Source organism: Diceros bicornis, chromosome 5, assembly GCF_020826845.1.
Source record: "Diceros bicornis minor isolate mBicDic1 chromosome 5, mDicBic1.mat.cur, whole genome shotgun sequence".
In the NCBI taxonomy this organism is placed as follows: Eukaryota; Metazoa; Chordata; class Mammalia; order Perissodactyla; family Rhinocerotidae; genus Diceros; species Diceros bicornis.
In genome coordinates, this window is record NC_080744.1 from 58,592,551 (window position 1) to 58,614,657 (window position 22,107).

The following is a 22,107-nucleotide window of genomic DNA, read 5'->3' on the forward strand; positions in this document are numbered from 1 at the left end:
GAGTGATGGGGCCCTAGAGTGCAAGGGAAGAAAAGAAACCCAGCACTTCTCATGGTGGGTCATTTCCCCTCCAGGAAGTTTCAGCTTCCTGATTCTGGGGCCCTTGTGAGATGGAACTGGGGAGAAGAAGGTATGGAACACAGTATTGATGAGACCTGCTTGCCCCCTTTTGGGGTCCTCCTCTCAGTCTCTCTCTAGGGGCAGAGCTGGGAATGGAGAGTGCTGCTCCAGCTCAGCAGCACCTCAGCACTAGCAGGGTGGGGAGGGAGTCAGTGGTCCCCCAAGTCCAACCCTAAGACAGGTACCCTACTTCCTCCTCAAGGAGGAAAGCCTCCCGCTAGGTGTGAGCTCTTGGAGGCAGGGCCTCCCCGCCCTCCACCGCCCACCCAGGCCTTTCTGGGTGTAAGTCAGTGAAGTGGAGGACTCTGCTGAATGGGACGGCTCCCTTATGGCTGAGAGGTGGGGGTGCTGAGAGGTGGGAGCAGAGGTCCTTTCTAGCACCAGGGTGAGAGAGTTCTGGATAAAATCCAGCCACATACCCAGAAAGATCCTGCCCAGAGGGGTGGGCAAGAGCAGCCTAGTGCCAAGCCCTGGAGTCCCTCATCCCATCCATTGCCTAGACACCAGCACCACCCACCCATGCCTGCAGGACAAGCCCACAGGCTGCCGTTTTCTCAACACCTCTGCTGAGGGCTTAACAGGGGTCATCTCACTCGATTTTCATACACTCTCCTGAGGGAGGCGTATTATCCCAGTTTTGCAGATGAGCACAGGCCTATGCAGTTCAGGAAATCCAAGCTGTCTGATCCCCAAAGCAGAGCCTCGGTCCCTAAACTGTCTCTTACGGGCAAACTGGGCCTGAAGCAGGTTAGGGATGAAAGATGCGTGAATGGATGAAAAAAATGAATGAATGAAGGGGCCCGTGGATGCTGGGGAAGGGGGACATCAAATCCTGATTGGGTCCAAGCCTTACCCAGGCGTGGCCGCGCTCCGAGGGCCCGGGTTGAAGGTGGAGGGAAGGGGATGGGGGTCAGCCTGGTCGGGGGAAGGGTGTGAGGAACGCAAGCAACATCCCCAGTTGGCCCCCAAGGTAGGCGCCGAGGTCTGGGACCCCTCCCTCCATCCTAGCGCCCACAGGCCCTAGTCCTCAGTAGGTACTCAACAAAGAGTAGGTGAAATTTTGGCTCTCCCACCTTCCTGGCAGTCAGCGGGCGATCAGTAAATGTTGACAAAGGTACGACTCTCCGCCGAAGTCTCCCCACCCACACTGCGGCCCCACCGGGCTCAGGGCCGGAGTTCGGCCCCCGCCACCCCGCGCTCTGCCTAATCTGCCCCTCGCAGGACCCGGCGGCGGAGGGAACGCCCCGGGCGGGGCCAGCTTGGGGCGGGGCCTGAGGGCCCGAGGGGGCGGGGCCGGGCCGGCCGGGGTCTCCGGTCGTCGCCGGCAGAGCTCGGGTTCTGAGCTTCGCGGACCGAGGGGCGGGGGCCGCGGCGCGGATGCTGGAAGTTCACATCCCGTCGGTGGGGCCCGAGGCTGAGGGCCCCAGGCAGAGCCCAGAGAAAAGCCACATGGTGAGCGGGGGCGCTGGATGGGAAGAGGCGCGGGACCCGCCGGATTTCGCCGCGCCGAGCGCAGTGGGGACCGCGCTCCCGGGCCGGGGCGTCCGAGTGCGGCGGGCCAGGCCGTCGGGGGACAGCCTGCTGAGGGTCTCGGGGCCGCTTGGGTTTGCCAGCCCCGCAGACGGCGGTCCGGGCTCCTGAGGGACTACACGGAGCGGAGGTGCTGGTCCGCCCGCCCTCCTCCCAAGTGTGTGGGGAGCGTGGGAGGGTCCCCGGCGAGTGGCGGCGTCCAAGGCCGCTTTGTGCCTTTGAGCGCGGAAGGGTGGGCGCGTCGCCGGGCGCGGGTCCCGCTTGCCCTCCCGCGGGGCCTCACGCGCACCCGGGCTGCCCGCCCGCTAGGTGTTCCGAGTGGAGGTGCTGTGCCGCGGACGCAGACACACAGTGCCGAGGCGCTACAGCGAGTTCCACGCGCTGCACAAGCGGGTGAGGCGGCGCCCACGATCCACCGACCCCGGCCCGGCTCCTGCCAGCCTTTGGGAGGAGGGCAGATGAGCTGCAGCCCCAGCCTCTGCCACCCTCGTTACCGCCGCAGTCCCTGGAGGGCTCAGGTCCTGGGCACAGACCCCCTCGCGGGCTGTGGGGAGGGCGCAAAGGGGCAGGTCTCAGCCTGTACTCTCGATGCCCCTATGCGGCCGGCCCACCCTCGGGTGTCTGGGGCGCTGGCGGGGTCGGAGGCGGGGGGATTGGGACCTCTCTCATCCCTGTCCCAACCACCACTCACCAGGGGCTGACCCAGGGTAGAGCCTGGAGTTTAGGGGGCAGGGGCGTGGGGAGGACTGGAGAGGGCTCTTGGCTAGGGTGAAGTGAGCTTGAGGCCTCAGTCGGGATGCTGTGATCGCACGCGGTAACCTCCTGGCAGATCAAGAAACTGTACAAAGTGCCTGACTTCCCCTCAAAACGCCTGCCCAACTGGAGGACCAGAGGATTGGAGCAGCGGCGGCAGGCCTTGGAGGCCTATCTCCAGGTGTGCATGGGTCTCACTCAGTGCCCCTCTGCCCCCCCCCCAGCAGGCTGGACCAGAGGTGTGACTCAGAGAGGTGTGCCGGCAAGGGGTGAGGGGACCCACATTTGGGGCATGTTATTTATTACCCCAAGTCTCAATTTTCTGAACAGTAATGGGTCCAAACATCCCTCTCTGGATTGATAGGATTGACTGAGGTAACCAGGAGGCAGGTGGTCCCAGTTCAATGAAAGCTGGTTCTCTTCTCCTCCAGAGTGAGATCCTGTGTTCCCCTCATGATGAGAATGTGGAGACCCTTCCCCCCGCTCCCCACACAGCCAGGGGATCACAGGCCAGGCTGGCTTCATGGGCATCCAACCTGTAGTCACCCAGGTCCCAGTGCTCAGAAGGGCTCAGAGCTTGGTTTCACACTCTGCTCTAGCTGTCTTGAAATTCTTAATCATTTTGGAAGGGCCCCTGCATTTTCATTTTGCACTGGACTGGGCCTATTACATGGCTAGGTCTGATTACAGATTACCTCTCTCCTCTCCAGGGCATTCTGTACCTGAACCAGGATGTGCCCAAGGAGCTACTGGAGTTCCTGTGTCTTCGGCACTTCCCCACAGACCCCAAGGCCAGCAGCTGGGGGTGAGCACCTCTAGGGACCAGGGCTTGGCATGAGGGAGGGGCCCCAGTGTTGGGGGACAGGGGCTCTCTGCAAGCAAACAGGTGAGGAAAGGTTTTTGAGGCCAAGGTCTTTTCCTTCTCACATCTGCCAGGCCCTAGCCCAATCTTCCTCTTTGAGACATCACTTCCCTGGTCAGCTTTCTTGACCCCAGTGGAGGGGCTGTTTTCTGCACAGCCTTGGTTACCCCAGCTGCCTCCGGAACTGAGCTGGTTACAAATAGAAGCAGTGGTCCCCCAGGGAGGTGAAGTTCTGGGCTCTGGTGTCTCCACCCCTTCCTCATGCTCCCCCGGGCATCCCCAGGTGGCTCACAGCCTCCCTTTTCTTTTCAGCACCCTGGGGGAGTTCCTGCCTAGTGACAGCAGGCAAGTCCAAGCCCCTGCCTGCACCTGGCTCCTGCTGCCCCCTGGTGGCCATATGCCAGGAGGCGGCCTGCTGCTCCTGGCCGGTCCTCCTGGTCCAGGTTTTCCTGTTGGTGCCTCCTGAGCCCACTTCCCATTCACCTTTTCCTCTGTGGTCCTTGGTGATCTCAGTCCCCCACCACCCCCTCCACTGCTCATGACCCTTGTCCCTCCTAGATCACAGCTGCACCACCGGCCTGTCGTCAGCTTCTGCGTGGATCCCTACATTTCCATCCCATCCCCAGGTGAGGGGGTGCCTCTGACCTATAATCCATATTTAGGGCCCAGGTGTCAGGGTGGGAGTGGGGGTGAACTGACCACTTCTCAGCTCCCAAGAACCCCAGGCAGCGTCTCCCTCCTGCTGCCCTCCTTTGGGGCCACCACCCCTGCTGCTCCTGCACCCCTGTAGCCTGCTTTGTATTCCCCTCCAGGGAGTAGACACGGTGAAGCCAGCCTGGCTCCCCTGCTCTCCATTCCTTACCAGCCTGGCTTTCCAAGCTAATGTGAACAGAATGTGAACTGGGAATGCCAAGGCCTCATTTGGGGTGGCCAGCTGTTACCTGCTGCCTCCGCAGGGGCTCTTACTCTCGGGGGGGGGGGGGGGGTGCGGCTGGGCCTATGGGCAAGAGCTCAGGATACTGCAGGCCAGGGCTGTCCCACGCCTCTTCTTCAAGCTCTGAAGCCCTCACCCCTTCCTCCTGTTTTCCTTCTGCCCCACAGAGCCTCTGCCCGATGTGGTGGTGAATGGCGTGCTCGAGGGCCTCTATGGCTTTAGCACCAGCACAGCTAAAGCCCAGCCAGAGACTCCCTATCACCCTGCTCCTCCACCACTGATGCCCTGACCAGTCCAGAGGCCTTTGGGCCACCTACCAGGACAGTCACGTGCCTCAGTCCTATAAGCCCCATATAAGAGATGTAGGCTGGGTGCCCCCTGGCCTGGACCCAAGACTTACCCACCCCAGGCTCAGAACTCAGCTGGACCGGTAGCTGGGGGTGGTCGAACTCCTGCACTTAGAGCCCATGGCTGGGGCAGGGACAAGAGAGGGTAAAAAATAAAGGGAGAAGTCAGTTTGGAGGTAGGCTATGAAGAGGTACAGGTGTATTTCTTCACCCACACCAGGAGAAGGGGGGGGAGGGGGAGAGCAAAGTTTGAGGCACAGTAGCCGGCAGAGTTTAGAAAGAGCAAAAGCCCCTGCTTGATGTTTGTTTTGTAGGTAGCATCTGGGGGAAGGGTTCAGACCGGAGCCCGGGGAGGGGACAGGCACCCACTGCCACAAGTCCCAGACACAATGGGACACAGACTGAAGGGGAAGTGCTGCAGGCCCAAGAACCTAGCCCACACACAGGTTATAAAAAACCCACCATTTCTTTTTATTGGTCAGTGTTGGTAGGAGTTTGTTACAAAACCAGGCCCTGTGGAATGTGAGGGGAGGGGTCCGCTCCGTCAGGTGCCAGCACTAGGGCCAGTGGAGCACAGAGCCCTGTGGCGGGCTGTCTTCACCCCCGGGAGGGCAACAGGGCCGCACAGACGGTTGCTCAAAGGGAAGAGGTCCCTGGGCCCTACTCCTTGGCGATGGCAAAGGGCTTCTCCACCTCGATCTTGCCGCAGTCTGCGATCGTCACATCCTTCAGGGGCTTGTCCCGACCATCTGTCTTGGTGCTCTCCACCTTCCGCACTACCTCCTGGGAAGGAAAGGCAGAAACAGGAAGGCAGAGTGGGTCAGGAGGTCGGCCACTCAAGGGAGACAGGCCTCAGTGTATAGCTGGGGAGGGCTGAGATGCCCATGTGACAAGCAGCATACAAGCCGTGAGGCACCAAAATCCTAACGGACTCATGGCCGGGGGCCAGCCCAGGGCAGGGAGAACCAAGCTTTGACAACAAGAGGAGGATGCAGCAGTTTTGATCCTTTGAAGTATGACTCAGGTTGGGCTAAGAGTGAGGAGGAGGAAGAGGGTGGCTGGGGAAGGGGTACCAGGTGGCTTCCCAGGGCCATCGTGTTCAGCTGTGAACTCAGAGTGGTGGCAGCACAGCACTGTAAGCGAGTGATGGACGGGGGCTCCTGCAGCTGTGCAGCCTCAACAAGGCCTGGCTGGCCTCTGCCTGGGACCTGGAAGGGTTTATAACTCGTAGAGAGGGAGGCTATTTATGCTTGATTCCCCCAGAGATGAACATGGGTCTGAATCTGTGGGTTCCCTTCTGGGAAAAGGATAAAATATATGAAGCCCCCACCCCAGGGTCTGTGTCAGATCCTTGGCAAGGGGTGCGCAGGGTTAGCCCCCATCGCTAAACTCACCATGCCCTCTAGAACTTTGCCGAACACTACATGCTTGCCATCTAGCCAGGCTGTCTTGACTGTTGTGATAAAGAATTGGGAGCCGTTGGTGTCTTTGCCTGCATTGGCCATGCTCACCCAGCCGGGCCCATAGTGTTTCAGCTTGAAGTTCTCATCAGGGAAGCGTTCACCATAGATGCTCTTACCTGGGGAGAAAGAGTGGGTCAGGGGAGCTGGGTTGGCCCAAACCAAGGAGATCTTTGGGGTGAGGATTCCAGGGGCTCAACCTGTCCTCTCTGCCAGGCCAGGCTCAAGTGGAGTACAAGGACATAAAAGCTGTCCCCTTCTACCCTCTGGCCTTGGAGCCAAACCATGCTGACCAAGTGGGGCAGCATGAGGCCAGGCTGATCTAATGAACAGCTCACAGGATGGATTACTTTGAGAATATAGTTTTATGGCTTTTAAATAAGGCACATATTAACAACTACCCTTGGCTATGGCCTGAGAGGCCTGCCACGGGGGAAGTCTGGTGGAGAAGTGCTGTGCAGGATGCAGGCGGCAGGGGAGGTAAGAACCCTCCAGAAGAGGAGGACTGCTGTGGCTGACCAGCTCTTCTCCCTAAGAGCACAAAAGACACCGAGGTAGCTGCAAAGCGGAAAGCAGAGAGATGAGTGGGGAGGGGCAGGGAGAAGCAAAAGAGACGGGCTGCCATTTGGGTTCTGGAAAGTCAAGAGCCTCTTATCAACGAATGAACAGAAAATAAAAGGTGGCTGTGACTGTGTATAATGTGTCCATCCATGAGGGCTCTGGGGCCGGGGTGCATGACGAAGGGGGCCGAGAGCAGATCGCTACACCACTTCAGAGATCCTAACCCAAGTTCCTAGAGCTGTTCCAGGAGAAACACCGCACCCTTCCTTTTCCCTGGCCCCTCTGGGAGATTCACACTGTGCACTAGTGAACTAGAGGCCCCAAGAAACCCAGCAATAAAGAAGAAATTTTCACTTTGTCTTACCCATCACCTTTCAAACTTACTTGCATATGAAACCTTTTTTTTCCTCCTCAATACATCTGTTTTCATCCTGTGGTTCCACAGAATGGAACCAGGTTGGGATATTGTCCTAGACTGATGCTAATCAGGGAGAAATTTCTGATTGTGTAGCAAGTGGGAAGACGGAAAACCAAGAATTACTAGACTCTGGCTGGTGGGGGCCGGGGCGCCTCAGCCTGTGCTCCACATCTCCCTTCCACCCCAGGGAGAAACCGGACTCACCCACCGTCGTGCAGTGACTCCTGGCTGGGGTGCTGGCTAAAAGCCTCCCCTACGTGAGACTCCTCTTTGTGAATCTCAACCAACTGCACAATTTCAATAATTGCTGCTATCCAGAAAAATCCCCACATCAACATCCTTAGCTCCAAACACTTTCCCAACATACAAGGAGTTCCAAATTTGAACGTACAGTTCATTTTAGACTCAACATACTTCATCATCTTTCCTTCCAGACTTGTTATTATTTTGACAGCTTTTCCTCTGCACATTGTTGATGTCCCCACCACCACCATTTACTCATCCTTTCTTTCCGTTCCTGCTACCCCAACTGCAATAATGGCTAACACTTAAGAGCGGTAACGGCGTCCGCCAGAGAACTGCTGCAAGCAGTTATGCTGCTGCACACATCAAACCCACCCTGTGAGGCAAAGCTAATGATCCTATTTCAAAGATAAACTGAGGTACAGAGAGGTTAAAGGTCCCCCAGCTGGGAAACAGCAGAGCTGGAATTCAAACCAAGGTGGTCTAGCTCTCAAATCTCTGCCTTTACCCACTTGGCCATCCTCTCCTGGGCTCAGGCCCACATGGCCCTACCCAGGGACAGCTGCACCAATCCCTCACTCTTCCGCTTACTCCTGCCTCCACATCCTGAATCCTGCCGCCACATTATTTTCCCTTAAACTCCTCTGCGGTTGAGTCTTCCTCCATTCAAGTCTTCAGCAGATCCTCACTCCATGAAGGACAAAGCCCAGGTTCCCGGGTCTGGCCACAGCCCACCACTCTGGGCTGATGTGTGCTCCATTTCCATTCCCCCGACCCCGCCTTTGGCCAAGCTCCTGCTGCAGACCAGAGCTGGGCCCACACCTTAACCCTGCCTCTTCTCCTCCCATTCAAATTCTCCCCAACCAGGACCCCACTCAAACCTTCCCTCACGTTCACAAGGCCATTTCCTGACCACTTTGGCCCAAAGTGGATCCTCTGATTGTCAGCACTTGACAATGGCTGACCTCACTCACCATGTGTGGGCACTTAACACTCAAGCTGTCACCTTCCCCTCACGGCACTCACAACTCTTACCACTCTCACTTTACAGAAGAGGAAACCATAGCTCAGAAGAGTCACTTGCCTGAGGTCACAAAGCAGGAAGGTGGCCGACACTGGACCACACCCAACTGTGTCTGACTCCATGCATACAGTGCCTTGTGTTATGTCTGCTTTGTCCTTCTCGTCCACTGATGCCGCTAGCTATGATTTAAATCTTGTACTGTTATGTAGCTTTCAGAGTGTTTTCTCCTAGTTCTTCCCATCTAGATGATAAACAACTTGAGGACAGAGCCTGAGTCCTAAAAGCTGTATTACCGCCCAAGTGTGAGTCTTCAGGGATTGCAAGTGAAAGGGAGTTGCCGTCCCACTGATTTCTGTGTCTGCAGCACCCACCACAGAGCCTGACCAATAAATATTCATCGATGGGGTGAGCTGCAGCTGCGGTCTGCAGGAACAGCAGGCTGTGCACCCAAGTATGGTGAGACCTGTGGGTTAGTCCAGGGTATCTGTGTCTATCCTATGTGTACAAGTAATGCCGAGGCGAGACACAGCTCTTGCCAAGTGGTCTCTGGTGGGGGACTGCTGAGGAAAGTACCTTCTCCAACCCTCGCTGGGCTTCCAAGGTCACCCCATACAGGCTTTGCATGCCTGACTCACCTGTGTGTTTCACTTCGCCCCCTTCCCTCCAGGAAGTAGTGCAAGAAAAGTCACCAAGGTTGTAGGCCTGGATAAGCAGGTCTGTCGGCTGGGCGAGATCCTCTTATGTCCACCTAAACCCCCCTTACTCCCTCTCCTTTGTCCCAGGTTCCCTGTACAAAGAAGGGTGCAGCTGGTCTCAATGCAGGTGACGGGGCTGCCTCTGGAGCTAAGGAAGAAAGAGGCCTTAGCTACCCGACACAGCCAGGCCCTCCCGCGTTGGAGGCTGCACTGACAGACCCCTCTGCCCAGAGGACCTGAGGTTACCTCCAGTGCCATCTCCTCGGGTGAAGTCTCCACCCTGGATCATGAAGTCCTTGATCACGCGATGGAATTTGCTGTCTTTGTAGCCAAATCCTTTCTAGAAAAAAGGATGAGAAGGTGAGGAGGTGGCATGAAGCACCAAGCAGACATTAAATAGGCCCTGCAGGAAGCCAGCCCACAACCCATCCTGCTCACAGAAGAGACACCACTGCTGGCCAGATTCATCGTTCAACATGCTACTGAGTGAGCAGCTACAGTAGGCCAGGCCTGGAGGACACAGACCCAGGAAGGGCTAAGAGTGCACATTCCCCTGCCTTTATACAATTCCCAGACTTTATACAATTTTACTTCACATAATGCCTCCACTTTTTCCCTCTCATTTTTTTCTAATCATAGGAACAGATGCAAGAAAACTGACCAAAAAAAAAAGTTACCTGCTGATCCAATGGAAAGTTGGAATACAAACTTTCTTAAACGAGGTCCTCTTATTTCCTTAAAACCTGGGAAGCTCTGGGCCCCTTATTCTTAAGAGAAAGCTCTGGAGCAGAGGCCACAAACTAGTTTCCATAGATACATTTTCTTTGGTTATTGCAATGTCTTAAAAGATGAAACATTTTCTCAAAAAAAAAACAAATCAAGGGGTCAGCCCGGTGGTATAGTGGTTAAGTTCGGCACACTCCACTTCAGCACCCCGGGTCGGCTGGTTCGCATTCTTGGTGGCCATGCTGAGGCGGCAACCCACATACAAAATACAGGAAGACTGGCACAGATGTTAGCTCAGGGCTAATCTTCCTCAAGCAAAAAAAGAGGAACACTGGCAATAGTTGTTAGCTCAGGGTGACTCTTCCTCAGCAAAAAAATAAATAAATAAATAAATAAATAAAATCCAGATTTCTGGATTCAGTTTAAAAAACTCAGAAGATATGATAATAGTGGGTTCCCAGGGCCACAGTTTGGTATTCAGTGAGGGCTACTGCTATAGATGTGCCACACTCTACACTTCAGTTTGCTGTGAAGTGCCCTACTTGCACTTCACTTGAGTTTGCCTACCTCTGCTGTAGCCACTTACCTCTCCTGTAGCTAAGGCCACAAAATTATCCACTGTTTTTGGAACAGTCTTTCCAAAGAGACCGATGACCACCCGGCCTATATCTTCATCTCCAATTCGCAGATCAAAGTACACCTAAGGAAAAAGGCCATTTCACACTTAGCCTCTTTAAAGGGGCCTTGCTAGGGAACAGAGGGCCCAAGATGCTACCCTGAGGATGGGAGAGAAACCAGAGCCATATTTTAAGAGCAATGTTTCTGAATCTGATTTTGGTGGCGACAAAAATCCTATGAGAATCTAACGAAAGCTCCAGACCCTTTTCCCAGAAAATGTTTGCACTCTCCTTTAGACTACAGGGTACTAACCTTTGCTCTAAATAAATAATACACCCAGATTCTAGAAATTAACACCAAAAAACCATAAGGAGGAGAGCTCACCAGTTAACTTTAAACTATACCGCTGTGCTCTGTAATTGGAAGCGGCTAAAATTTGGCCTAAGTAGAGAAAGGATTCGCAATTTGCCAGGCGTGATCTCTCACCATTTCCCCAGCACTGCGGGGTATTTGCAAATAGATTGCTCTGAGGCTGACAGTGCCGGCCCCAGCTGGGTCTCCCGGGCTCCTATGCCTGGGTCAGGGCTGGGGTGTCCGGGTCATTCTCTAGTCAGAATTGGGGAGGACCACCCAGGCGCCACGAGGCCAGAGCCAGGAGACTAGGGAGAGGCTGAACCCACGCCGAAGACGGCAGGCCTGGGACCCTAAATGCCTCGGACACCAGTGACCAGCGGCACCGAGGCCAGACCCCAGGCGGCGGAGGGCGGGCCACGCCAGGCAGGTCTGGAGAGGGGAGGCCGGACCTTGACGGTGACTTTGGGCCCCTTCTTCTTCTCATCGGCCGTGGAGGGTCCTGGTAACAGCAGGAAGAAGACAGAGCCCACGATGAGGGCGGCGGCGAACAGCACCTTCATATTCCGCTCTGAGAAACGCAGCATCCACCGGGAGAAGGGAGCTCGGCCCGGCAGCCCAGGCCGGAAGAGGGTGGGGGCGCAGCGGCGTGGGCCCCGGCGTCGCCACCGAGAGCGGCCGGGGGGGACCGGGGCTCCTGCCGGCCTCCTAGTAGGAGGAGGGCCCCATTTCCCCCCTCTGGGTCGGCGCCGGATAGTAGGTCCCCCGGGGGGGCGGGGCCCGGCTGGCTGATTGGGCGGGCAGAGACTCGGGCTCGTGGGTGGCTGCCACGTTACTGCGGCCTCATTGGCTCCCCAGCTCGCTGATGCCCACCCACAGGAAGAGGATCAGCGGAAGGCGGCGCCCCCTCACAGAGCACGGGGATTGGATTTCTGAAGAGACTACAAACCCCAGCATGCAGAGCGGCAGGTACCGTGGCCGCTCTGCGTCTGCGGGAGTGGAAGTCTTTTAGCGGGTGGTGGCCTATACTTTATGTTCGGAAGTCCGTGGATATGGGCAGAAGATACTTGTCATTGTCTATATTGAGCCAGTCAACCATTAGTCACCACCAAATTAGATTTAAACGTGGTAGCTTCCAAAAACTCTGCACGTTTATGCTTACCCAGAGTATGACCTCACACAGCTCCTTTTACTTGTCTTGCAAAACTTGCTTCAAAACCCACTGCCTTTTTGACTTAGTCCCAGTCACTTTACTACCAATTTTCCTCTCCCTTCTCTAATCTTACTGTGCTTACTGCTGTATGAGTCAATGCACTTTTTTTTGTGTGTGTGAGGCAGATCACCCCTGAGCTAACATCCATGCTAATCCTCCTCTTTTTGCTGAGGAAGACCAGCTCTAACATCTATTGCCAATCCTCCTTTTTTTTTTTTTTCCCCAAAGCCCCAGTAGATAGTTGTATGTCATAGTTGCACATCCTTCTAGTTGCTGTACGTGGGACGCAGCCCCAGCATGGCTGGAGAAGCGGTGCGCACCTGGGATCCGAACTCAGGCCGCCAGTATCGGAGCGCACGCACTTAACCGCTGAGCCACGGGGGCAGCCCAGTGCACTCTTTATTGTACATTCTGGTTCTTAACTTGCTTTCTTTACCTATTTTCCCAAGTAACTGCATTTTTTTGTGAGCAACGACTGCGATGCTCTTATTTTGTATACAGCTCCCCCCACACTGCTGCAGGGCTAAGTGCTCAACAGAAACTGGTTGCATAGCGCCACATTAGCAGTGAGGTGGGAAGTAACATATGCAACGGACTGAGGTTTAGTCTCCCTTTTCTACAAACCTTCAGGAAGGTCAGGGATAGTTGTCAGATGCTCTCACAGCACTATTTCAGGTTTTTACACACACACTTGGTGTTATTCCAAACAGTCTACAACATGTATACTTCGGTACTGGGAGTCTTACACACTCAGAATAAAAATTACACACTCACATTTTCTTTCTCAAACTTGGACCTATGATGTTATTAAACATTTTTAAAACTAATTTTCAAAGGTTAACATTATTGCAGTTCCTGGTCTTCACAAACCAGATTGTAGGTAGGCATGGCTCTGTTTCCATAGTTGAACTCTGCAGTTTGGTCTCTATATGAGGTGCTGTATCCCTGTGGTTCTTAGGTGGTAGAACACAAGGATACAGGAAGTAGTCTGTGAGTGATGAATGTCCAAATTCTGCCAAGAATATTTATTTTTAAAGTGACCCATAGGAGAGGGCAATGTTCAACCCAAAGGAATGAAGCAAGAATGCCAAAGTATCAGGTGTTGTTTTCAATCACCAGAGCCTTGAATATCAAAGTTAGTTTTAGCTGAATTCTCGGTTACCAATTAGACAGGGGAGATTAAAACCGGACAAACCAAACAACCAAAATTAGCCAAGAAAGGTAAGACATTTTATTTTACATACAAAAAGGGTGCAAACTGAGTTCTTCCCTCCCCAAATTGGGGAAGAGGTATACCTAAAGATCACATTTGTGTTTTCCATGGTGCCCTAGGAAATGGGCTACTCTGAGATAACGTATCAAGACCCATTTTCCGTTTTCTCCAAAGAAGGCTACTTCCTCTGCAGAAGAGTTTTTCTTAATGGTGTACAAATCTGTCTCCTGGAGGAATCATTTCAAATACATTTGAAATTGACATTCATGTTTAAAAATACAAGTTTCATTTTCACAGCTGAGCTTTACGACCAGTGCCAGGGTTTATGAAACAACATTACATATGTAAAACAAAAGTTTAAAAAAAAAACAAAAGGAAAAAAGGCATTTAACAATAATCAGACACATCCACACATCAATTAAAATTGATTTCCACAGCTGATTTATACATTATCTAGTCTTTAAAAATTGCAATCAACATCCCAACATCTTTTAAAAAGTACAATGGGCAAAGATTAAAGAAACAGACAAAATAATAATAAATTAGAGCATGTACTATATCCAATGGGAATTGATGAATCAACATTATTTTCCATTGGGGGTTATAATATTTTTGGTTTTATCTCTATCTTTTCTGCTGTTTACTCTTCTGCTTGATAAACGGGGCTCATTCCCAGAGCCAGCTTCCTGTAACACTAATTTGAGAAGCTCACTTGTTACTTGTTTACTTCCAAGAATATTCAGGAACACATGGTCCCAGCAGCCTGGGCTGTCTTTATGGAAGTGAAATGCACACAGATGAGCACACACACACACAGGCATATAAATGCAACCACACACACCCATCTGTAAATATATTTCCCCCCAAAGAAATGGCTCATCTTTCCTGAGACATTCCTGACAGATTGATAAGCCTCAAGCCTCTTAAGAAAGCTTTTGGTACAAGGGCTGACCTGGGATTTGGTCTGGAGCTCATGAAGAGGAACACTGAAAAAGCCTCACCTGCCCTGAAAGAAGGGATTTGTGGGTAAGGGGCAGTCAGGACAGCTGTTCTCTTGTGTTACTGGGATGGCTGCACTGCACCCCCATTTATTACCACGGATAACCCTCCGCTCTGAGACTTTGAAGGTGTTGATGGCACTGGAAAGATGATTGTGAGGAGTAAAAGAAGAAAAATAACAAAAGAAATTCTGTCCACAGAACTGAGGTTTCTTTATAACATCAAGTTTGGTAATCAAACTAGAAATATACGGAGTACACATTCACTTTTTCCTTTGTAAGCTGACCTACAAACAAATACTGGAGTGGACTTCCTGGTTGCTTTTTGAGGATATATGTCCACTACTACTGTCTATATCCAGGGAACCTACTTACTATTTTGAATACAATGGAGAAACCTAATCTTTTGTGCTTGGTCACTTGCAAAAGGAGTTAGGAAAAACATGTTTTTAAGACTGCTTAACTGATCCAAGACTTCCAATATTCCTTATTTGTGACTAAAACACTGCTCAAAACTCTGCAAACCCTCAGAATGGCCATGGTTTCCTTTTCTTCTTATTCAGAAACAATTCCCCCCCCCCCAAAAAAAAACCCACAAGAATCCCATTTTATTTCCTACCAACCTATCATGGAGAAGACTGGGAGTCACTGGCCATCAACCTCTAGATGGGACTTTCCTGGAGCCCTGGAGTCAGTAAAAGGAAGAACCCCAGAGACAAGTGCCTATTGCTCACATGGCCAATCCAGACGGGGTGCCTAGTCATCCTGGCTCCCTAAGAGTTTCTGGAATTCATCTGCCCACCTTGGGGCAATGGTGGGGATGGTGGCAGTGGCCTGGCAAAGGCAATGTTGGCTGTATGGTGCCGCAAGCTCCCGATCTGAGAAACTCTAGCCCTAACGTGGCTCTGACACTGGAGACGACATTGTCAGGGCAACTCATTGGGAATGGAAAACTGGTTTAAATATGAAAATGGAAGAGGTAATTGGAACACAGAAGGCATGTGGACTTGGGAGAGATGCATCAGAAGAAAGATCAAATTCCTTTAAGGAGATACTTTCTTGGCTGCCATGGTAGTACTTATTTTTGAAAAATGCAGGCCATGATTGCTCAGTGGGAGGGGGAACAGGTTATAGCTTTTGCATAAAAAAAAGTTAAGGCTATGATCTTTAGTAACCACTACAACATAACATTACCATCATAGCATATTTCTGACATTGGAAGTGGTTACTAACACTGAGAATCAACACTGAATATGTACCACCAGTGTACATTTCCAGTGAACTAAGTTGGAAGTTACTTTAGAGGCGATGGACACCTCTTCTGGCTAATGGCAGGGGCTGTTCCTATGTACTTGGAGTTCACTGAGAATAAACAGGCAATCAGAACTTCTACTGGAAACCTCAGGATCCTGCTGTCTCCTGTTGCTCCTGCATTCCAAAGGAAAATGGAGCTTTAACTGGAGGCCAATCTAGTCACCTGACTCATACCTTCCAAGACCCTTTTTACTCCTAGACAGACCCAAAATAGCAGGAGAATGTTAATTAAGGCAGTCATGAAAGCACGCTGGCCGCTGGCACGCTCTGCTCAATCTTGCAGAGCAGTCTGGAGTGAGATCACTGGGAAAGGCCAAGATGTGCATAGCAAGTGATCAGTCCTCACGTGCTTAGACTGCACACACAAAATTCGTGCTCTGGTCACAAGGGAGGGACCTTTAAGCCTTGGTGGATTCCTGGCCTGCTTGTCTCAAGATGCAATGCCTGAAGGACCACAGGGCTTGGGAGAACTCCTAATGGTATAATATTAAGGGTTTTTTACGAAGAGATGCTGTTAGCACTTTAATGCTAACTCAGTAACAGTTGCATCAATCCCAAAGAAAAAGATCCCCAGGCATCGTGGTTATGAACTGGAGAAAGCTCAAAAACTACAGAGTAAGTGGACTTGGGTGGGTGGTGGTGAAAGGAGCACCCAACCCCAAGGACCTGGCTGAGGCATACAGCTGAGCAACTTCAGTGACAGGGCTGAGGAGGCAGCCCTGATATGCTGGTGGGGATGGAACTGATGGCCAAATTACTCCTTACGTACTCCTTTTCTTTCTTTCCTTTTTTTAAATTTTAAGGAAGATTATATAAGAATCTCTCAGGGGTCTGGGACCACCCTGGAGTGCCAATGGCCCTGGAAGGATCATCATTAACCTGCGAGAGGGACCTGGGGCTCTTTACCTTTCTTATGAAAATCAAATCTCTAGTAAGAGATTTGTGCAGGGCAGAGAAGAAAAGTGCATTAGGAAGGAGCCCCACAACTGCTCAGGTTCAACCCCTCAAGAGCTAGCCTTTAAAAAAATGTAAGACCAAAAAAATAAAAAGTCACAAACACAGCTGCAAAGGGGGCTTGCCCTGCAGCCAAGCTGGTCACTGCCTTTGCTTTTTTTGGGGAAGCAGGAGTGGGGAGGCACTTAATGGGGTACGGAGTGCCAGGATGCTCCAGGCCTTGGCACCATTTCCCTTTGCCCTCCGTTGAGAGGCAAAGCTTTTTCTATATTATAGGGGTGAGGAAGTTAATTTTTTATACAGGAAGTTAGAGTTGCCCAAATGCCAACTGAGAAACTATGTAAGTTGCAGTGATGGTGCCTTAACCACTAGGAAATGTCAAGGAAGCAAATCCCAATATTCAAAATCCTTGTGGACAAGGGATATGACACCATCTCCCAGCCATTCTGTTTTGTATACAGGAAAGTTTCCTTTAAAGAAATGAAAGATTACAATCTTCACATAAGCTAAGCAGGTTTGAAGCCAGGGAAGTACTATTTCCTAGCCAAGGCCCAATGGAACAGGTGAAGCCCAGTAACTCTGATCCATGCTACTGATGCTATTTCTGCTCCATGTAAGATACATCAAGGGACTTGTCAGGAAATGCCAACTACCAGAAAGTATCCCCACATGCTCCAGTCAAAAAGACAGCCCTACATCTCAAGGAAGAGGAAATGATTTTTGTGTTCCAAAACCCACCAGACTAAGCCACCAGCCACTGTCCTCCATGGTTAGCTTTCTCTACTCCCAGATACAAAACCTTTTTCCTCTATCACATCTGGAATGAAAGGTCACTGTTTGGATAAGCCACTGAACTCAAATGAAAATTGAGCACAAGAAGATTAACTCCATACCTTAATGACTTTTCAAGCAGTGAATGAGGAACCAAGACCCTTCACGGTAGTATGCTGTGTGACTACACCATGGGGGGACGCAGAGAACATACTGGGAAGAACATGCTCTAGAGGCATGGCCATCTTATTTGGAAGGAGTCTATGTCCAATTGAGAAGGCAATTTCAGACTTTCATTTCAGTCTCCTTTCTCCTGGAATTTTCCAGCACCAACCAATCTTTTCCTCCTGTTCACTACAGCCCCATGTATGGAGAGTCTCAAGCCTGCTGCTACAGACCTGCTCGGTGATCTGCAGGTGCTTGGTTTCTGATAAGGCAGGCCAGCCCAAATGCTGTAACTCAGCAGCTGGGGCACAGAGTACACACCAATTTTATTTCCGGGCCCTATGATGCCAAATCCTGAGGTTCCTCTGGCAGTTGGAAGGCAGGTTCACTTTCTTCCTCTTTTGTTCCACTAGTGGCAATATGGTGGTGGCTATTTCATCACTAATTTTGTCCCCAAGTCACTAAGGAAGTCACATGGCTACCTAGTTGGAAGTCCCTGGCAGTGGAGGAAACAGATATTTCAGATTTTTTTTTTTAAGCATCTCCTTCTCTGGATGAACTGACTCCTATTCACAGTCTGGCTTGGCTGGCTCATCCCACGTACTGGAGAGCTGAGTTGTCCAAACTGTAGGCTGATGAAGTCACGAGGCTCTGGTAGGGACATTCTTCAGCAGCTGAGCAGATGAATGAAAATTCAAGTATGTTTCCTTGTCAACCTAAGTGTTCACTCAGAATGACACAGAGTTTGGCTTCTTCTCTTCCGGGTGCTGCAGACCCAACTCTTTCCATTGAGAATGTCCTCTGGACTCAGAATATTCTCTCTGAATGGCTTGGCTGGCCCCATCCCCATCAAAACAGAAAAAAAGTAAAACTCCCAATATAACCAGACACAATATGCATCTGCCATGTTTTTGTTTAAAAAAAACAAACAAACAACTAAAAGTGCATTAAAGTCAGTTTTTTTTTCCTTTGCTCAGAACAATTTGCATTGTCCTACCATCTAGAGAAGAGTTCGCTTGTCAAGAAAGCTAAGAATGCCAACACATGGGGACAGTAGACTGCAGATTTCTCACAGCTTGTGTCCTACAGTGTAACTTCACAGGAGGGAGGGAGTAACCTGTACCCCGTGGCCAGCTGGGGACGGAGGCTGCACAGGCACAGAGGAAGAGGGGGCCATACTGCCAGACACACCTGGTAGGTGGAGAAGGTTCTTCTCCTGTCCAGGCTTGCCATCTTCCTCCCACCTTCTTGACCACACCCCCGGCCTCTTGAGCTCCTTCAGCAGAAAAAGCCTTCAACTCACTAGCTTTTATGCTGGAAAGGATTGAGGGTAGGGCAAGAACCAGGAGTAAACTAAGGGGAGGGAAGAGAATAGTAGTCCTTGAGTTTTTGTGAATGACACCTTCACTGTAAACAATAGGAAGGAGAGTTAACCAGGCAGCCCCAAGGGCAAGCAGTGAGGAAGCAGCAGCTCTGGGACCTGCTCAGAGCCTTAGGCAGGTGGGGACAGCCACTGACCCACTGGGCCCTGGCTACCCACACTGGCTCCTTCTGCGGGCATCTGTTTTCTTCTTTTTGGTTTGGATCTCCACCCTCCCCCACAGAGGAGTCCCTTCCAATGAGAAATGGCAGGAACTGCAGGTGCAATCAAGTCAGAGTCTCCAGGGCATGAGGACTCCTGGGAGGCACTGGTCACTTGTGGCGCTGAGCAGTCTTCTTCCTTTTCCTCTTAAAGAAACAGCAGCACCTAGAGCACAAGGAACATTGCAAGTCAGTAATGGAGGCCTGTGGCTTCCAACAGACTTCTGCCTGCTTCTGCTTACTGCAGGGGGTAGAATTTCCCCCCTGGCACCCTCCCACAGGGCCGCCCACCATCTACAGGGCACATACTGGAGGCAGTGGGCAGTGTCTACTAGGAAGCCAAAGGAAATAGCTGCTTCATTTCAATCCGCAGCTATCAAATCTAATGATCAAAATGCTGCAGGCTTCTTTCCTAGTCTAACACCCAACCCAAATGCTTCATCTTTATCTAGAACCAAGGCTGGGGGTCCTCAGGGCTTCATAAGAATAGCCTGAATTGTCTGCCTCTTGATACAGGGGGCAAAATTATTTAATGCAACTTCAGTCATTAGTGGGTATGGAAGCTATACTAAGGCAAACAAACCCCATGAAAAGTATGATGTTGGGAACTCTAGGAGGATCTCATGATGCTACCAATGAAGGATTAAGGATTCTCTCTATCCCCCATCCCCGCCCCCACCCAGCTACCTGGAGTAGGCAGGAGAAGCCCTGACTGTACTAAGAACTGTGAGCTCAGATCTCCTGACTCAAATCAGCGCAGCCCACTTTTCATTCAGAGAGAATCAATGCCACAGCCCAGGAGCTGATCACCAGCAAGCCTCTGGTTGCAGGGTCTTCCTCAACTTAGCTTTCTGAGACTGCTGCTGCTGTGCCAGACTGGGTTAAAAGACTGACCCTGTTTAGGGTGTTGGTTGGGGCCTGCTTCCTTCATAAGCTCTCCAAGTACTGCCTCCTGGGCAACAGCCACAGCTCTGGCACAACCCTAAGCCTGAGTATCCCCTCCCTACTCCTGTCTTTGGAATAAGAAACACCTCTTGCTCAGGCAGTGACTAGTCCAGCAGGGGGTGATGAGGGCTGTGGCATGGCTGGTGCAAAAGATATGTCCTTTCCAAGAAGCTGACACATGGGAAATGAGAAGGTGAGGGGTAGAAGGTGGTGGATGAGTCAGAGATGCCAGATGATGGAGGGGAGTAAATTTGGAAGTGTAACTTAGACTTGCTGGACCCTTGAAAGAAAAGCTTTTCTGAGAAATCTATCTTTGGGTCTCTTGCTTAATACTTCTGAGTTTAATGCCAGGAATATTCATATGGAAATAAAGAACTGCTGCTTACTTCCCATACTCCTAACTTCTCCACTGTAGCTAAGATTCTCTCCTTTTTTAGTCAGACCCCTTGGTATTCCTCCACCCAGTGGACTAATTATTAAAAATTTGGAGAAAGTTTCTTAGAATGCAGACATAGACATTTACACAGACAATGATGGGCTTGAACCATATCTGAATGAATGAAACATGGGGATTCTGGAAATAAAAGCTTCTTAAGAGGGTTTTAAAAAAGATTTTTTAAGAGTATCAATGACATTTGTGAAAGACCATTAATGGGTGTAAATATAGTCACTAAACAAAGTGTCATGTGTACTTGGAGACTGGATAAATTCTTTTAAATAAAAATGACCAACACTTTTGATTGTTTAAAATAGTTCTCTATTGGGCCGGCCCCATGGCTTAGCGGTTAAGTGCGCGCGCTCCACTGCTTGCGGCCTGGGTTCGGATCCCAGGCGCGCACCGACGCACCGCTTCTCCAGCCATGCTGAGGCCATGTCCCATATGCAGCAACTAGAAGGATGTGCAGCTATGACATACAACTATCTACTGGGGCTTTGGGGGGAAAAAGAATAAAATAAATAAAATAATTAAAAAAAAAAAAAGTTCTCTATGGAATCCCTGGGGAAGGACTCAAGAAAAAAAAGTGGTCTTTTTCTGTACAAATGCTTTAGAAAACAGGCATTTTCCAAGTTGAATGTCCTGAAATTAATATTAAATAAGGCAAATTAAATCTCATGGGAGCACCAATATTTCAATAGAGTTACCTGATCCCTATTAACCACGATTTTCAGAGGGATCACTAACATTTAAGTCAATTTCTATTCTTATTCCTTTTGGAGGATGCTAAGATGATGATTTTGTGTTTTTAAGTAAGAGCAATCATAAACGAGTTTGAAATACTATTTTGGTCCATTTCAAATGATATGACTTCTCTTTTACCTCCTCTAAGACAAGTCATAAGAGTTAATGTCTGCTTACAAGCATATCATAACCTGACTAGAGGAGAATGTGAGCTATGGTTCAGAGCCCTAGATTAATTTTTGCTAGTTACTATAGCTAAAACTTCAGCAGTAGCAGTTTTTAATAATTCTACCCACAAGGAAACACGCCCCACAATCTGCTTTTCAACTCTTTGGTTTCTGTGGTGACTACCAGCAACTTGGTCAGACCCCAGACTCAAGCCCACTGGATTACTCTCAGAAGAGAATAAAGATAAGTGAGGAACGCTTCTTGTTTCCTTCCCATTGATTCTTTGACTGGATGACCAGAAGTTCTTAAGATGCTGGAGTCAGAATCGGTCCAGTCTCCCTACTTACAAGCTACCAGGTGCTCTTCCCTCAGGCTTCTGAGCCATTACCTTTCCCACACTGCAGATATTTTTTTGCTATGCTTCTCTTCTTTGTTGTACTTGTACATTCTTCCCTCGCACTAATACCTGGTTCAAGCCCCACAATATCCATGAAGTCTTCCTTGACCATCCCTGTCCATAGTGACCTCTCGAGGGATAGTAACATAAGTGTCCTGGAGTACTACTTTTCCATTCAAGTATTTACGTCTTAGCTCTCCAGCTAGTGGTACCTAAGCTCTTTGGGGCAGGCCTTGGGACACCCTAGAGTTCCAAGCACAGAGCTGGATGAACACATAGTAGGCCCTGTATTTGCAGTCAGGATCATGTGACTGACATCTCAAAGGAAATATCAGACCACAACAATGTCAGATTACGCAGACACGTTTGCTAAATAAATAAGCAAAATGTACTCCTTGATACTCTACGACTACAAATTCTATTTCCATAAAACCCAACTGTTATCTTCAATACAGCCCTATCCCTGGGGAAACCCCTTAGGAACTTGGCTCAGACAGGGTTCAGAAATAGGTACCAAACCCAGACACTGAAGACAAACAGAAACAAGGTAGTCATAGAGTACAGCA

General features: G+C 50.5%; 3 protein-coding genes across 14 annotated transcripts in view; 1 reads left to right on the forward strand and 2 right to left on the reverse strand.

Annotated features, from left to right (window-relative positions):
• The first annotated feature begins 1,467 nt into the window (after positions 1-1,467).
• Positions 1,468-4,893, forward strand: SNX22 (sorting nexin 22). 2 transcript variants are annotated; one of them, XM_058541814.1, is made up of 7 exons: positions 1,468-1,572; positions 1,960-2,043; positions 2,480-2,584; positions 3,114-3,208; positions 3,578-3,610; positions 3,824-3,891; positions 4,367-4,893. In XM_058541814.1, exons 1-7 carry the CDS (start codon positions 1,498-1,500, stop codon positions 4,486-4,488), a joined length of 582 nt encoding a protein of 193 aa, XP_058397797.1. In that variant the 5' UTR covers positions 1,468-1,497; the 3' UTR covers positions 4,489-4,893. The 2 variants fall into 2 exon arrangements, with proteins under 2 accessions (XP_058397797.1, XP_058397798.1); XM_058541815.1 differs by lacking the exon at positions 3,578-3,610 and having other exon boundaries at positions 1,469-1,572.
• A 100-nt stretch (positions 4,894-4,993) lies between these two features.
• PPIB (peptidylprolyl isomerase B) lies at positions 4,994-11,295 on the reverse strand. Its single transcript, XM_058541812.1, has 5 exons — positions 11,095-11,295; positions 10,260-10,373; positions 9,194-9,287; positions 5,941-6,125; positions 4,994-5,329 (listed from the first exon to the last, which is right to left on the reverse strand). Exons 1-5 carry the CDS (start codon positions 11,227-11,229, stop codon positions 5,207-5,209), a joined length of 651 nt encoding a protein of 216 aa, XP_058397795.1. The 5' UTR covers positions 11,230-11,295; the 3' UTR covers positions 4,994-5,206.
• A 1,768-nt stretch (positions 11,296-13,063) lies between these two features.
• The window catches only part of CSNK1G1 (casein kinase 1 gamma 1), a 205,215-nt gene continuing 196,171 nt past the window's right edge, over positions 13,064-22,107 (reverse strand). For all 11 annotated transcript variants that reach the window (XM_058541808.1, XM_058541801.1, XM_058541804.1 and 8 more), the window contains one exon: positions 13,064-19,017. In XM_058541808.1, the coding sequence (XP_058397791.1) occupies positions 18,963-19,017 (55 nt within the window). In that variant the 3' untranslated portion in view covers positions 13,064-18,962. The remainder of the gene's footprint in view (positions 19,018-22,107) is intronic.